This window comes from Bison bison, unplaced genomic scaffold (assembly GCF_000754665.1).
Source record: "Bison bison bison isolate TAMUID 2011002044 unplaced genomic scaffold, Bison_UMD1.0 scf7180017864311, whole genome shotgun sequence".
In the NCBI taxonomy this organism is placed as follows: domain Eukaryota; kingdom Metazoa; phylum Chordata; class Mammalia; order Artiodactyla; family Bovidae; genus Bison; species Bison bison.
The window spans coordinates 225,696-239,809 of record NW_011494883.1 but is presented as its reverse complement, the minus strand read 5'-3'; the positions used below and the strand labels follow the sequence as shown (position 1 = coordinate 239,809).

The window sequence follows — 14,114 nt, the reverse complement described above, 5'->3', positions numbered from 1 at the left end:
TTCACTCTGTATAATAGGCTCCAGTTTCATCCACCTCATTAGAACTGATTCAAATGTATTCTTTTTAATGGCTGAGTAATACTCCATTGTGTATATGTACCACAGCTTTCTTATCCATTCATCTGCTGATGGACATCTAGGTTGCTTCCATGTCCTGGCTACTATAAACAGTGCTGCGATGATAAAACTGGTCTTTCTATGGTACTTTAAGTCACCATATGATTCAATTACACTGGAAAGTTTTTTATACAATATATATGTAACTCACAGTGTGCCTAGTCCAAAACTCAAGGCTGAATTTTAAGTTTCCTGGAGGCCTTCATTTTTTATTTTTCTTTTTTAGCAGACTTTCTTCTTTCACAAATAATGTAACCCTCAAGCAGACACTTCTTATTGATTCTGAGGAAGCTTCCATACCTCTGCATTCTTAGCCAGACAAATTAATTTTAGGTAGCCATGAAGATAACTTATTGCAGTTGTAGCTGGCTCAGGCACAAGGTGCCAGATGGACTGGAGGTACCAATGCTCAGGACCCAGGAACAAGGCTATCCAAGAATTTAGCGTATTCATGCAAAAGAGTGAGCAACTATTGCTGAGGGGTGAGATGTTTCACAAGCATCTCTACAGCTATGCCTTTAAACATTTTGCAGATGTAAGCTGCTATTTCAAGGGTAAATTTATGTCATTAATTAGATCAGCACATACATAATGTTGGAGTCCCTAGTGCTTGTATATAGCTGTCTGTTAGGAAGAATAGAAGAGCAGCATCCAACTCAAATACTGTGGGCCAACTGCCATTATCTCAGATTGCACCAGAAACACACATGTTGAAAAGTTTCTATGAATTCTTACTCCTGCAACTCAACACGTATTTATAACTTATTGGAAATAAGATGGTCATAAGGATATCTGATAACTCATGTGTAAGCTGTGAAACATAAGTTATATATTCTTATAAGTTGTTTTTTATGTAGCTATTGAATGAATATCTTAGAAGGTTACCTTCGTATTCTCTGGACACATTATACAGCTAAGAATCAGTGAGTAATTGATTATTATTTTTATGAGTAAAATTTCAAAGCTATTATTCCATCATTCAGTTGATTCCTTTATTGCTTTAACAAATACTTACTGAACACTCTTTAGGAGACAGAGGTACAATGATAAAAAGGACTGATGATGCTTTTGAGGTTATGGAGCTTGCCTTCTAGGAGATTTGTTTTGGATAAAGTCTAGATTACAGACTGGTAGATGTGGTGACTTCACGTTTCCACCTGAAAGTGTAAGCTGCTGCTGCTGCTGTCACTTCAGTCGTGTCCGACTCTGTGTGACCCCACAGACGGCAGCCCACCAGGCTCCGCCATCCCTGGGATTCTCCAGGCAAGAACACTGGAGTGGGTTGCCATTTCCTTGTCCAATGCATGAGAGTGAAAAGTGAAAGTGAAGTCGCTCAGTTATATCCGACCCTCAGCGACCCCATGGACTGCAGCCTTCCAGGCTCCTCCGTCCATGGGATTTTCCAGGCAAGAGTACTGGAGTGGGGTGTCATTGCCTTCTCTATGAACGTGTAAGAGTGTGGCTTAACTCACAGAATTCTTCTATCTCCTACACTTATAATTACTTCACTTTATATTTTTAACTTCTACCTCCTGATACTCAGGTGCTCATGCATGTCAAGATAACTTCAAGTAACACTGTCCCAAACTCAGTGGGAAAAACAGCTATTGCATATTTTTAGACTTCATTTTACTCCCCTTGTCTTCAGCTTTGGAACTTTTAAACATTTCCACTTTGAAAAATGTCTTCACTTAGCTTCCAAGATCTACTTTCTCTTGGTTCTATTCCTACCAATAGACTTCTTCAGAGTTTTAGTCATAGCTTTCTCCTTATTTTCCTAACCTCCAAATAATGTAGTGATTAAGTTCTCAGACTTTGAGTGTTTCCTCTTCTAACTCATTTCATAGTGTCATAAATAATTTAGTATCATGAATTCAGTATCATCTCCTTGTTGAGGGCTTCTAGATATCTATCTTGGACCTACTAACATCTCTACTTGGATGTCCAATGGACATCTTAAACTTAAAACATGAATCTAACTCCATTTTAGGGCATTTGCTATCTGTTTCTTCTTGTTATATTTTTCCCAAGATAAATGTATGGTTTGCTATCTGACTTCCTTCAGATTTCTAAACAAACATCCCTTTCTTTAGGAAGCTTTCTCAGATTATCCTATATAAAATAGCACCATTCCCACTCTCCTATCCCTGGTTGTATTCCTTACCTTGCTCATCCGAATTTATGCTTCTCCAAAACATTATTACCAAATGGCATATTACATATGTATTTACATATTGTCTGTTTCCCCAGCTAAACTTCAAGCTCCATGAAGGTGGACGTTACTTCCTACTGTGTTATTAGTACATAGAACAACGACTAAAAAGTAGTTGGAACTCAATGTATACTTTATACTTATCAAATCAATGATTAAAATTTTTTTTTTTTAATTTCTTCTATGGCCCTATCTACCTACTCACCTACCTGGCTACCTACCTACTTACCTAATGTTTTGCAAGCTCCACCAGTTTGGGATGGAAAAGGTGATTTTTCAAGGCTGGTATCAGAATGGTGTTTTGGATTTTGGAACTTAAGTCCAGCCTCTTAGCCCTAAGAGACTTTAAGAGATAACACACTTCCTCTTCTTGTTCTATAACACTTCCTCTTCTTGTTCAATAAATTGTCGCTTAGAAGAAAAACAGGTTTGACTAATGTTAAACCACTAATAAGAGACAGAACCACTGTCAGAGCCCAGGCTTCATGCCGTTGCAGTTAGTGCTCTTCAACCTACACCCTGACTAGGAGACGTTGCTTTTTCCTGGTTGCCCACAGCAGCCCAAACCTTTCTGGCATTATTTTAAAATTGTCCTTAATGAAGATTATACACAGGTTGAACTAGAGAAAAATCTGGCTTTAATTCCAGGGACTGTATAGTCCATGGGGTCGCAGAGTTGGACATGACTGAACGACTTTCATGAATAAAAGTGTCATATATATATATATATATATATATACACATATATATACGTATATGTATCTGTATGTATGTATACACACACACACACACACACACACACACACACAATTTCAAGGGAAAAAAGGAGAACATTTCTGGATACTTAAAACCTAAAACTTAATTCTGTTTGCAAAATGCCTAGTTTAAAACAAAGCAACATCCTAGGATATTAAGAAACAGAGCCTGATGGGCTGCCGTCTATGGATTCACACAGAGTCGGACACGACTGAAGCGACTTAGCAGCAGCAGCAGCAACAAACTGTTACACTTTCATCAGAGGTAGAAAAAAAATACACGCAGGTAGGTTAGTGAGAAGCAACAATATGAATAGAGCAAACAGCCTAAAAAAGGTTTTTAAAAATCAATTAAAATATTTCTTCACCCTGATAGTGTAGTGCTCTAGGGAATAAAGAAAATTCAGTTTAAACACAGGATCTAATCTAAGGATTTTCTCAGACAAAAGACAATGTAAAAAAGTATGAATTCCATAAAAAGCAGTAGAACATAGTAGGTGCATATACTCTGTTCTTTGGATTTGCATCTAGCAAACCCTCTTCATAAGCGTAATCACTTAATTGTGCTACTTTAACTTCTACAAGACTCAAAACTGCTAACCTATAATGTAGAACTGAATAATAACTATGGCATATAATTGCTGTACGAATTAAAACAGATCATAAATATAAATATAGTGTCATCCACTTTAAAGTTCAAAATACTGTGGAATGATACTAGTAAAATTTAACCAACTGCAATATAGACTTCAAAATAATTTCTAAAATTTTTAGAAATAGTATTTATGAAAAATGATCTAAAATTAACCAAAATTATGTTTGTAATTGATCATTTGCTGAGTTTTTCTAAAACTTCAGGTACTTTATAAAATGTAAACATTTTCCATTGTTCAGCTCTATCAATTTTGTATAGCACATGAACTGAAACCATCTCCTGACCCAACAGTACAATAGCAATCATAGACAGCTTACTGTTTTCCAAAACATGCTAATTTCTGCATGTAGATGTGTCTACCTGCAAAATCAAACTATTTGACCTCAAAACATTCATTTTACCATGATGATTCAAGAAAGAAGATTGTGACCCAATTTTTGATTGTGTAAAGTCCGTGGAGGTAAGAGTGGAGTGGATAAGATCGGTAGATGAGATCAGAGATATTACGACAGATAACAGATGGTCAACCTGGCTACTATCATAATTATCACACCCAATGCCAAGGTCCAAGCATCCACAGGTCTGCCACATGTGAATCCTGTGTGTCCACTCATAATCACACACCTATATCAATTCCTCTGGAGGTCTGTTGTTGCTGATGATTATTACAGTCTACACATTCTTTCACATGTCACATTTAACACAGCTCCAACTTCTTTATACATTCGCCTATTTTAACCTTAAGTCAGATATTCACTGAGTGCCTACCATGTGTCAGCCACTGGACTGAACACTAGAGAAACACTCTGCCCTCATGGAGCTTACACACTAAGGTAGAGAGTTAATAAAAGGAAAATAACAACAACTCTGATAAGAACAACAAAGCAGAGAGAGCATAAAATATGTCATAATGCCATATAATCTTTTCCTTATGATGGATTTTAATTATTCTGCCAGTAATTCAAGACAGCATTATCTTCAACAAAGCAAAACTCTTTTCAGGCAATCAAAGAAAGTTAGGTACAGTGAAATATAGCTATCAATTCACTCCAAGCATGACTATGAGTTTAAGCCTGAAATACAAAGAATGTGCAAGCATGTGTACTAGAAAGGTAGGAAGAAATGGGCAGCAAAGGGATGAGCTGCAGGAAGAGAGCCAAAAAGAGAAAAGGAAGGCTGCTGCTACTAAGTCACTTCAGTCGTGTCTGACTCTGTGCGACCCCATAGATGGCAGCCCACCAGGCTCCTCCATCCCCGGGATTCTCCAGGCAAGAATACTGGAATGGGTTGCCATTTCCTTCTCCAATGCATGAAAGTGAAAGTGAAGTCGCTGAGTTGGGTCCGACTCTTTGTGACCCCATGGACTGCAGCCTACCAGGCTCCTCCATCCATGGGATTTTCCAGGCAAGAGTACTGGAGTGGGGTGCCATTGCCTTCTCCAAAAGAAAGGCTAAATAGAGCTAATTTCTTACATCAATTAAGAGAGTCATTTTGCTCAATCTTTCAGATTATCCTAGAATGGGAAAATTGGACCCTCTGAGTAATTAATTTGAATACTAATATACAGACATTGCTTAGTTTACCATCAGACATTTACCCTTTGCTTCTAGTTTAACTATCAGAAATGTACTCTCTAATTTCTATTCCTATAGAATATATTTATTTTCAGGATTAAATAATTCATAAAGCATTAAATAATCCATCCTCTGTAATTACATGTTCATACATTGTTTTTATTACATTTTCACCCACATATCTACCATGTAAGAGAGACATTTAAAATAAAAGCAATGAACTGTCAAAAAGCAAAGGTTTCCCTGACTTAAGTGTCATTTTTGAAGTAGAAATTCTTGGATCATTCCTTCCTAACTGATTCAATACTGACACCAATTTCTACCACTTTCAAAAAGGCAGGGGAAAAATGAAGAAACCTTTTCTAGAAAAATCCATCTTTCCGATGCTGGGGTTCTTTGGAGCACCAATACTTCTAAATAACGGATGAATACACACTTAGAAGAAGTTGCACCTCAATACAACTCTTACCTGCATCTCTTGACAAAAGGAAGCCAATGGCCCAAATAGAATCTGACATTGCTCATCAGCAGTGTATGTCATCTCTGGCAACTTGGAAGGAACCATCACAGAATTGACACTGTGGGGATTTGTCTGCAGCAAGCAGTTACTGGCCTTTGACCTGGCAATATGCAGATATGTGTGACATTCTGAATTAACTGCAAAAAGTTGTTATAATTAGTTAATGTAGCAACAGCAAACATTTTAATACTATTAAATATGTTCTTGCTTTTATTTATAAGCTCTTCTATTGAATGCTCATGGAAATTATCTCATATATGAGAACCATATGTTTACAATTATTACAATAATCCTATCAATATTAATAAAACAATGTTCAAGTTAATAGAACTTTTTGATTTTAAAGATCTTTCATTTGAATTAATTAAGCTCATCTACACAACACTGTGAGGTGGTTATTATTTTACACATTTGTAAGGTGAAGAAGCTCAGTCTCAGAGAGTAACTGCTTAAAAGTAATGTATGAAGGTAAGAAATCAACTATATTCAAGGATTTAAAGAATCTAGGAAAATCATGCTCAAGTGACTATTAATAGTAGGAATATTTTTGGACTTGACACTGCACCACAACTTCTATTTATGGGGTAAAATTTAATTTTATCATAGTTCTGATTCAGGAGAAGACAACTAAGCCAAACCATACACTCACGGGGGCCTACAGAGGAGTTGTTGCTTCAGTGAGGAAGAGCACGCACAGATGACATTGCACGTGTTTCTGGAAAGAGCTATAGTAATGTAACAAATACATTTTAGTAGATTTTTTATTCATTTGACAAAAAATTAACTTGACAATTTAAATAGTATGGAAAAATAAATTTGAGTAGTGAATTTAGCTAGTTAGGTATTTCTATGTTTCTTACTTAGATTTTTGAATACTTTAAGCATTTCTCTCTCACTTAGTGACTGGGACTTTGCATATCTCCTACTGGTACTGCTTCAGCTTTCCCTTCTATTACTGAAGAAATAAGCAAAGAACAGGGCTTTAAAGTGAAAATCAGAACAATAATACTGTTTTTCATTTTCTTCCCAAACAGGCAAAAGCTAATATTGCCAGCTGAATGTTGAAAAGAGGAGAATCAAGGACTATAATAATGATGAAAATTATGGGTTAATGCAAAAAGACTCAGAGTTTAGAATTACGAAGTAGAAAGGTGGAGCTTTTATTAAAGAGGTTTTTGATAACAACAGATGTAGAGGGATGAGCATTGAGAATGTTTGCACTGAGAATTTCTGAAGAGCCAATTTAATATTATACAACATTTTTTATCATTGCAATAATTTTAAACCTTACAAATCATCTTGCCTCCTGTCTTGTTTGAAAATGTGGAAACTAAGACACGAGTTGGTTGAATAATATGTCCCATTGACATCATGAGCCAGTGGAGAGCCAGGATTAGAACCAAGCGCCTTGATTCCTAATCCATGCCCTTTCCACTCTGCCATGCCACACACCAGGGTGGTAGAGGAAGCAGGCACACACACACATTCATGACACAACAACAGCAAATGACCTCAGTACCTTAGAAATCTTTCCAAATCTTCCTTGCTACATCGGGACCATGAGACATCACCAAGATTTTGTCCTTTAATCCATTCACCAGACATGATATGAAGACCATCAGCACATGATGGGTGGTCATTGTCATGATTAATCCCCATGCTGATTTGGAATATAGTTAAAATTTGAAAATTATATTAGATAGATATTTTAACTTATTATACCTGCAATTAAATGACAGCTAAATCATTAAAATGAGATAAATTAGTTTTTAATTTTAATTTTTTATTGAAGTATAGCTGAATTACAATGTTGTGTTAATTACTGCTTTATGGTAAATGACAGTTATACATATATATGTATATATGTGTATGTGTGTATATACACACACATATACACACATTCATTGTCATATTCTTTTCCATCAGGGTGTATCACATTCAATATAATTGAATATAATTATATTCAATATATTTATTATATTGATCAGGGTGTATCACATTCAATATAGTTGAATATAATTATATTTGATATATTTATTATATTCAATTATATTGAATGTGATACACCCTGATGGAAAATTATATTGAATATAATTCTCTTTGCTATAGAGTAGGACCTTGGTGTTTATCCATTCTATATATACCAGTTTACATCTGCTAGTCCCAAACTCCCGATTTATCCCTCTCTTACCCCCTGCTCCCTTGGCAACCACCAGTCTATTCAGAGAGAAATTAGTTTTAAATGTAAAAATAAAATTAATTTCATATTGATTATTTTTTAAATCGTGTTTACCTAGATTAAAGGTCAATGTTTTTATTTAGTAAAAAACATTTTCTAGATTAAGAGTCAATGTTTTTATTATTAAAAAATTTTCCCAGTCAGTAAATAACATGTTTAGTTCACCTGTGTCAGTATAATCTATGTTATTTTCCACACAGTAGTAGGTATGAAACACAGAAATACTGCAGTTTCTATTCAACCACACTAGATTCCTGCTCTTGCCTGAATATCCTTTATTCATTCCTTTTATCAAATCTGAAGCCACATTAAAGTCTTGTTCCCACAAACTGTCCCTGGGAAACCTTCATGCTCTCGGTCATCTTCATCTTTTCTCTTGAATCCTATCTGGTGCTCTAAGTTGGAATTCTGATCTAAAACTCGGACTTATCTTCTAATGGGTGTATTAAAATAATATTAAATTCAGTATGTCTAAAAACTGCTGTTAATATTTTCTCTTTCAAACCTCTACGTACTCCTGTATTCTCTCCCTCTTTTCTCTTTTTTGTGCCTTTGCTAGCCACACAGTTTGCCAAACTAAGGATCTTCAGGTCATAATTTATTCCTTCCTCTTCCAAATTATCACCCAAGCTATTTTATTTACTGATTGTTAAGGGCAAGCCCTGCTAATCTATTTTCTAAATATGTCTTTCCCCTCTGACCTCCTTTCAATTCCTTTTGTTACTATTAAAGAGGATTATAAAATTATTTAACCTTGACAATTACTATGGAATTCTAAGTGGGTTCTGTGCCTCTAATCTTGGGCAGCATTCTCCCTTCTCCTCCTGCCCTGCTCCAGTGAGATCTATTTAAAAACACAATCGGGCTGCCTTTCGTCTGCTTTTCCATTACCTATATAGCAATTTCCAGCTCTTTACCATGGCACGTAGTTTCTTAATCTCCTTCCAAGCCATTTATTGCATTTCTTTTCAGCAGGAGCAAATGACTTGTAGTTTCCCAAATATTATGTTGTTCCTTATTCTCTTTAACTTTCTATGTGTCATTTTCTAAGTGTCATACACCATAAAAAGGAGTATATAAACTTCAATTAAATAATTCTATGCTGCTGCTGCTGCTGCTAAGTCGCTTCAGTCGTGTCCAACCCTGGGTGACCCCATAGACAGCAACCCACCAGGCTCGTCTGTCTCTGGGATTCTCCAGGCAAGAACACTGGAGCGGGTTGCCATTTCCTTCTCCAACGCATGCATGCATGCTAAGTTGCTTCAGTTGTGTCCGACTCTGTGCGACCCCAGAGACGGCAGCCCACCAGGCCCCTCCGTCCCTGGGATTCTCCAGGCAAGAATACTGGAGTGGGTTGCCATTTCCTTCTCCAATGCATGAAAGTGAAAAGTGAAGGTGAAGTAGCTCAGTCGTGTCCGACTTTTAGTGACCCTATGGACTGCAGCCTACCAGGCTCCTCCGTCCATGGGATTTTCCAGGCAAGAGTACTGGAGTGGGGTGCCATTGCTTTCTCCGTTCTACAGTGTACTATATGTTTTTACTTTTGGTTATCTCTCTAATTTCTAACTGCTAGAGACTTATCACTCTAAAATGCTGGCATACTGGAATCATATTCTATAAATGATAATTACATTTGAACCAAGCCAGCATGTTGAATCGCTTCTATTTCAGTAAAAGTTGCATATAATCTCCTATGAATTCTCATAATGAAGTAATTAAAGTAACTGTTTGTGAGAGAGTTAATACTGAAGATGTAGAAAGAGGAAAGTTTGGTTTTGTACATGTTATGTTTGAGAAGATGGCAAGATAGTCCAATGCTCCTTTCTTCTCATTGTGTAACAGATAATAACTAAAACAGTTTTCATTAAAATATTGTGAATAACAAGAATATCTATTCTGTATTTTAAAACACAAATAAAAGAATTGTTATAGAAGTTGTTAAAAAGTACAACTACCTATATTTTCTCATACGAAAATAAAACTTTCAAAATTATTGAACTATATTTTCAGTTAAATAATTTAAAATTTTAAATAAAAATTGTTACATTAATGTGTTTTTGAAAAAGGAAAATTATATAGGATGAATTAATTTATAAAGAAGAGTAATGAATTAGAAGTTAAGTTTGCCAACCTGAAGACTGTGAAAATTAGCTAAATAAAATAAAAATATATTATTGACTATATTTTTTCATTTTAATGTTAGGAAAATTCAGCTATATGGTAAATTATATTTCTCTTTCCTCATCTAATTAATGTCTTTAAATAGGGTCTGTTTCAACACATATTAATAGAATGACTGATAGAGAAAAGAGGAAGAAACATCTTTTTCATACTTTGAAGATGAAGAGGAAAACTAACAGATGATATGGACTAAGCAGGGGTCAGTTCACTTAGTGTGGGGTAGAGTGAAAGACATAGGCGTTAGATTTGAATCTTCTATCTCCATCTTATTCATGTGACCAGAGGCAATTTAAATAATAATAAAGAAATAAGAAATAAGCATGCCTTGGTTTCCTTGTTTGTGAAATATACCTTCCTGAATGGTTGCAAAGATTACATGAGGATGATGTAAAATGCCTAGCACAGTGCTTGGAAAATAGAAGGAATTAATAACTTCTTTGTGAAATTGGGGCAGTAAATCAAAGATGTTTTATTTCTCTTATTTGTCACACACACACACAAAAACTATTATTAAAGGCAAGTTACTGTACTGAATTTCATGAAAGTGGGAATTTAAGAAAATTCAAGTAAATAATAATGGCCTGAAGTTACTTTGGGTGCTAAGCTAAAGTAAGAAACTGTACATATGGCACAGTCTCCCAGATTGATAAAGATGCCTAAACGCACTGTATGGTTGCAAAGCTGTCCCTGCCCGCATCACCACCTGGCCTCCACCAGGCACTCTTCTGCAGCACATGTCACTGGGTGACCCTGTTATAACAACAGCCACTTGCCACGTGGAACATACTCAACTCTTCCATCTGTGTTGGTGCAGGCTTTCAAGTCATATACAAATGCTTTAGTTTTGAAAGGCAACTGGTCTTTTTCAGAAATAATAAAATTTCTTAAATATTGTGTCCGTTTGAGAGAAGAAGAGGGACTCCTTCCAGGATTTAGCAATTTGGACATGTTCCCAAAGCAATGTAATGTGATTTTCCAAATTGGGAAGATTACAACTTCTCATCCAGATGATCATTTTCCTTCAGGGATCCGGATTCTCATGTAAGAAATTAGCTACAGCCATGGAGAGATCTGGTGATTCAAGCATTGTTTACCATTAGTTAAATTTTCCTAAAGCTATTTAACTTGTAACAGAAGTTATCATTAAATTGGGACAGGCTTTTTTTTTTTTTATAACCACACATCTGGAACTATCAGGAGACACTGCTTAGTTTTGATTCTACAGATTTGAAAGAAAACAATCGTGAACCTTTATCTGTGCCAGTCACTGTATTAATCATTTTCAGTGATGATATCATTTAATCCTCACAATACCTCCAGAATGTTTTTATTATCATGACTTCTATTTTACAGATGAGGAAGGCACTGAAGTTAATGTTGGAGCTGTGACTCAGACCCAGGCAGTCTGTTGGTCAAAAACAGTGAACTTTAAATCACCAAACTATAGATCAAAAGTCTCCATTATGTCTAAGATTTCTTTTCGGAATGATTTTTTAATGTCTCCTCTTCGTTAGCAGAAACACACCTCCACAGGTATAGTCCCAGAACTGACTTGCGTGCACTGTATGGAAAACATTCCCCAAGTAAGATATTAGCAACACCTCTCCTCACACTATGCAACGGAGCTACATTTTAATAATCTCAGTTTAAATTCATTTTGACAAAGAGCCTTGGGCAAATAAACTCTCCACTAACATTGTACATGGTTGTCAAGTCAACTGAGAAAATATTTTTATCTTATAAAACTTCTCAACTTGTTTAAAAGTCCCTGCCAGGAAGTTTTGTGATATCCTGCGGAAAGCTGGAGAAGCATTTGCATTTTGAAGATGGTCCCTTTTGATGTTTAATGAGTTAGAGAAGAGAACGCTTATGAATTCACTTACATTTTTTGGATAATTTGGAAAGGATCTGATTTGTAAACAGTCATGTTTTAAAAGGGTAAACTTTTTGGGGGCTGAACACGTTAAACGTGTTGTCATGGTATCTTCCCACTAAAAGCTATATATCATGTATAAAAAAACTGGTTAAAAAAAAGGAAACAAACTATTACAATGTCTAACTGAAAGTAGATTACACTTTCATAAAATGACACAATTTCTTATGATTCAGTGACTGTATCTGATTTGATGTAACTTCACTGATGTGTACTCATGGAAAAAGGCCCAACATTAAAAAATATGAGACATTTTCATTACTTTTTATATTTTAAATCATTTAACTTTGCACAAAACAAATATGTACTTCTACTGGCAAGTCAAAGGCAATGAAAAGTAAGTCAGTAACAGGCTAAAAAATCAGAGGTTAAAAAATAAAACACACTCTGCTGTGTGTTGCGTAAAAGATATATTTAACAATTCAACAAATACTTGTTAAGAACACACTAAGTACTGGGCACTGTATGGGCTGGGGTCATAAATATGAGTAAGATTCAGTTTTTACCCTCAAGGAGTTTATCATCTACTGAGGCTAGAATACTCTTACCCTCAGGCAGCTAAAGATGTCTGAATCCTGTTCTTCTATGTTCCATAAAGCTCTCCCACCCACTGCTCCTTTTCCACCACTACTTCCATTAACCAAGACGAGCTGAGTTACTTCACTTTTGGATTGTTGTAATAACCCTTTAACTCCTGCCCCTTAACTCTTTGCCTTATTAAACCATGATTTAATTACTTTTCCCCTTATGCAAACATTAATACAAAAACTAGTTCCCCAGGTAAAATCTTTCCATTCTCCTTGGCAAGCAACAATACTGAAAAAGTAAATAATAATGAACCATGGGGCTAGTTAAAATGCAGATTCCTGGGCCCCACCGGCAACCAATCAAAAGAGAATATTTATACGTAAGAAGCGGCATTAACACATTTTCTAGATGATTTGTACTTAAAATTCTGAGAATTAATGAGCTACAAGTTCAAAATCCAAACTTTCTGTCCTGGTTTTCAAGCAACCGAAAACTGGTTTCACTCTGATTTCCACTGTAACAGTTCATTCTAGCCTACTGTATTTGCTTAGTCCCTTCTTGTCAAAATGCTTTTTACAGCTTCTTTGCCAACTTCTTCCCCTATAAAAGACTCTTCATTAAATTCTAACACATATTTCTCATGATTTGTAAGTTTTGTACCCTTCAAATATATGGCACATAAGATATCAGAACCATCTTCTATTTCTGGTGAATTTTATATATAACTTGTAATATATACAAGTTATATATATATACCTAGACATAAGTGTTCAGAAAACAAGAACTGTCATATTTTCCTTTGAATTCCTTGAATTATTTATTTCAATACCATAGTAAATAAATTCTATAGATTTATCAGCTGATATGGAATTACAGGAGCAACTAAATATTCTGTACATTTGATGGAAAGCTGAAACTAACGTGGCATCTTACTGACTTAGAATAACAATAAGCCTGAAAAGTCTATGGGTGATCTGCCCAAGGAAGGTTGCTAGGCTTACCCTAGACCATACATTTGCCAAGAATGCATTAGAGAAATGTAAACAGAAAGCCAACTCTTGTGTGGCTGTTCACTAACTGCGTGATTTTTCTCCTTTTCCACCTACTCACTATGACATCCAAGCCTACATTTGGAGAGAATCTCATATGGGAGTGCTGCCACTCGTCTACTGGCTTAATTCCCATTATGATTAATAACTTGGACAAACCACTTATTACTCTAACTGCTATCATTGTCTAAATAAAGTATCAAATACAAAACCTGTGTTAGTGCTCTATAAGAATCTCCATAATAAGTACACTTCCTGCTAATCCATTAAAAATTCTGAATGACCTGTGGCGGATTCATTTTGATGTTTGGCAAAACTAATACAATTATGTAAAGTTTTAAAAAAAAAAAA

At 35.5% G+C, this 14,114-nt stretch overlaps 1 protein-coding gene across 1 annotated transcript in view; it reads right to left on the bottom strand.

The window, feature by feature from the left end:
* The window catches only part of ADAMTS19 (ADAM metallopeptidase with thrombospondin type 1 motif, 19), a 275,020-nt gene that overhangs the window by 105,347 nt on the left and 155,559 nt on the right, over positions 1-14,114 (bottom strand). Inside the window, 2 exon segments of the mRNA XM_010852422.1 lie at positions 5,783-5,933; positions 7,353-7,493. Of these exon segments, the coding sequence (XP_010850724.1) occupies positions 5,783-5,933; positions 7,353-7,493 (292 nt within the window).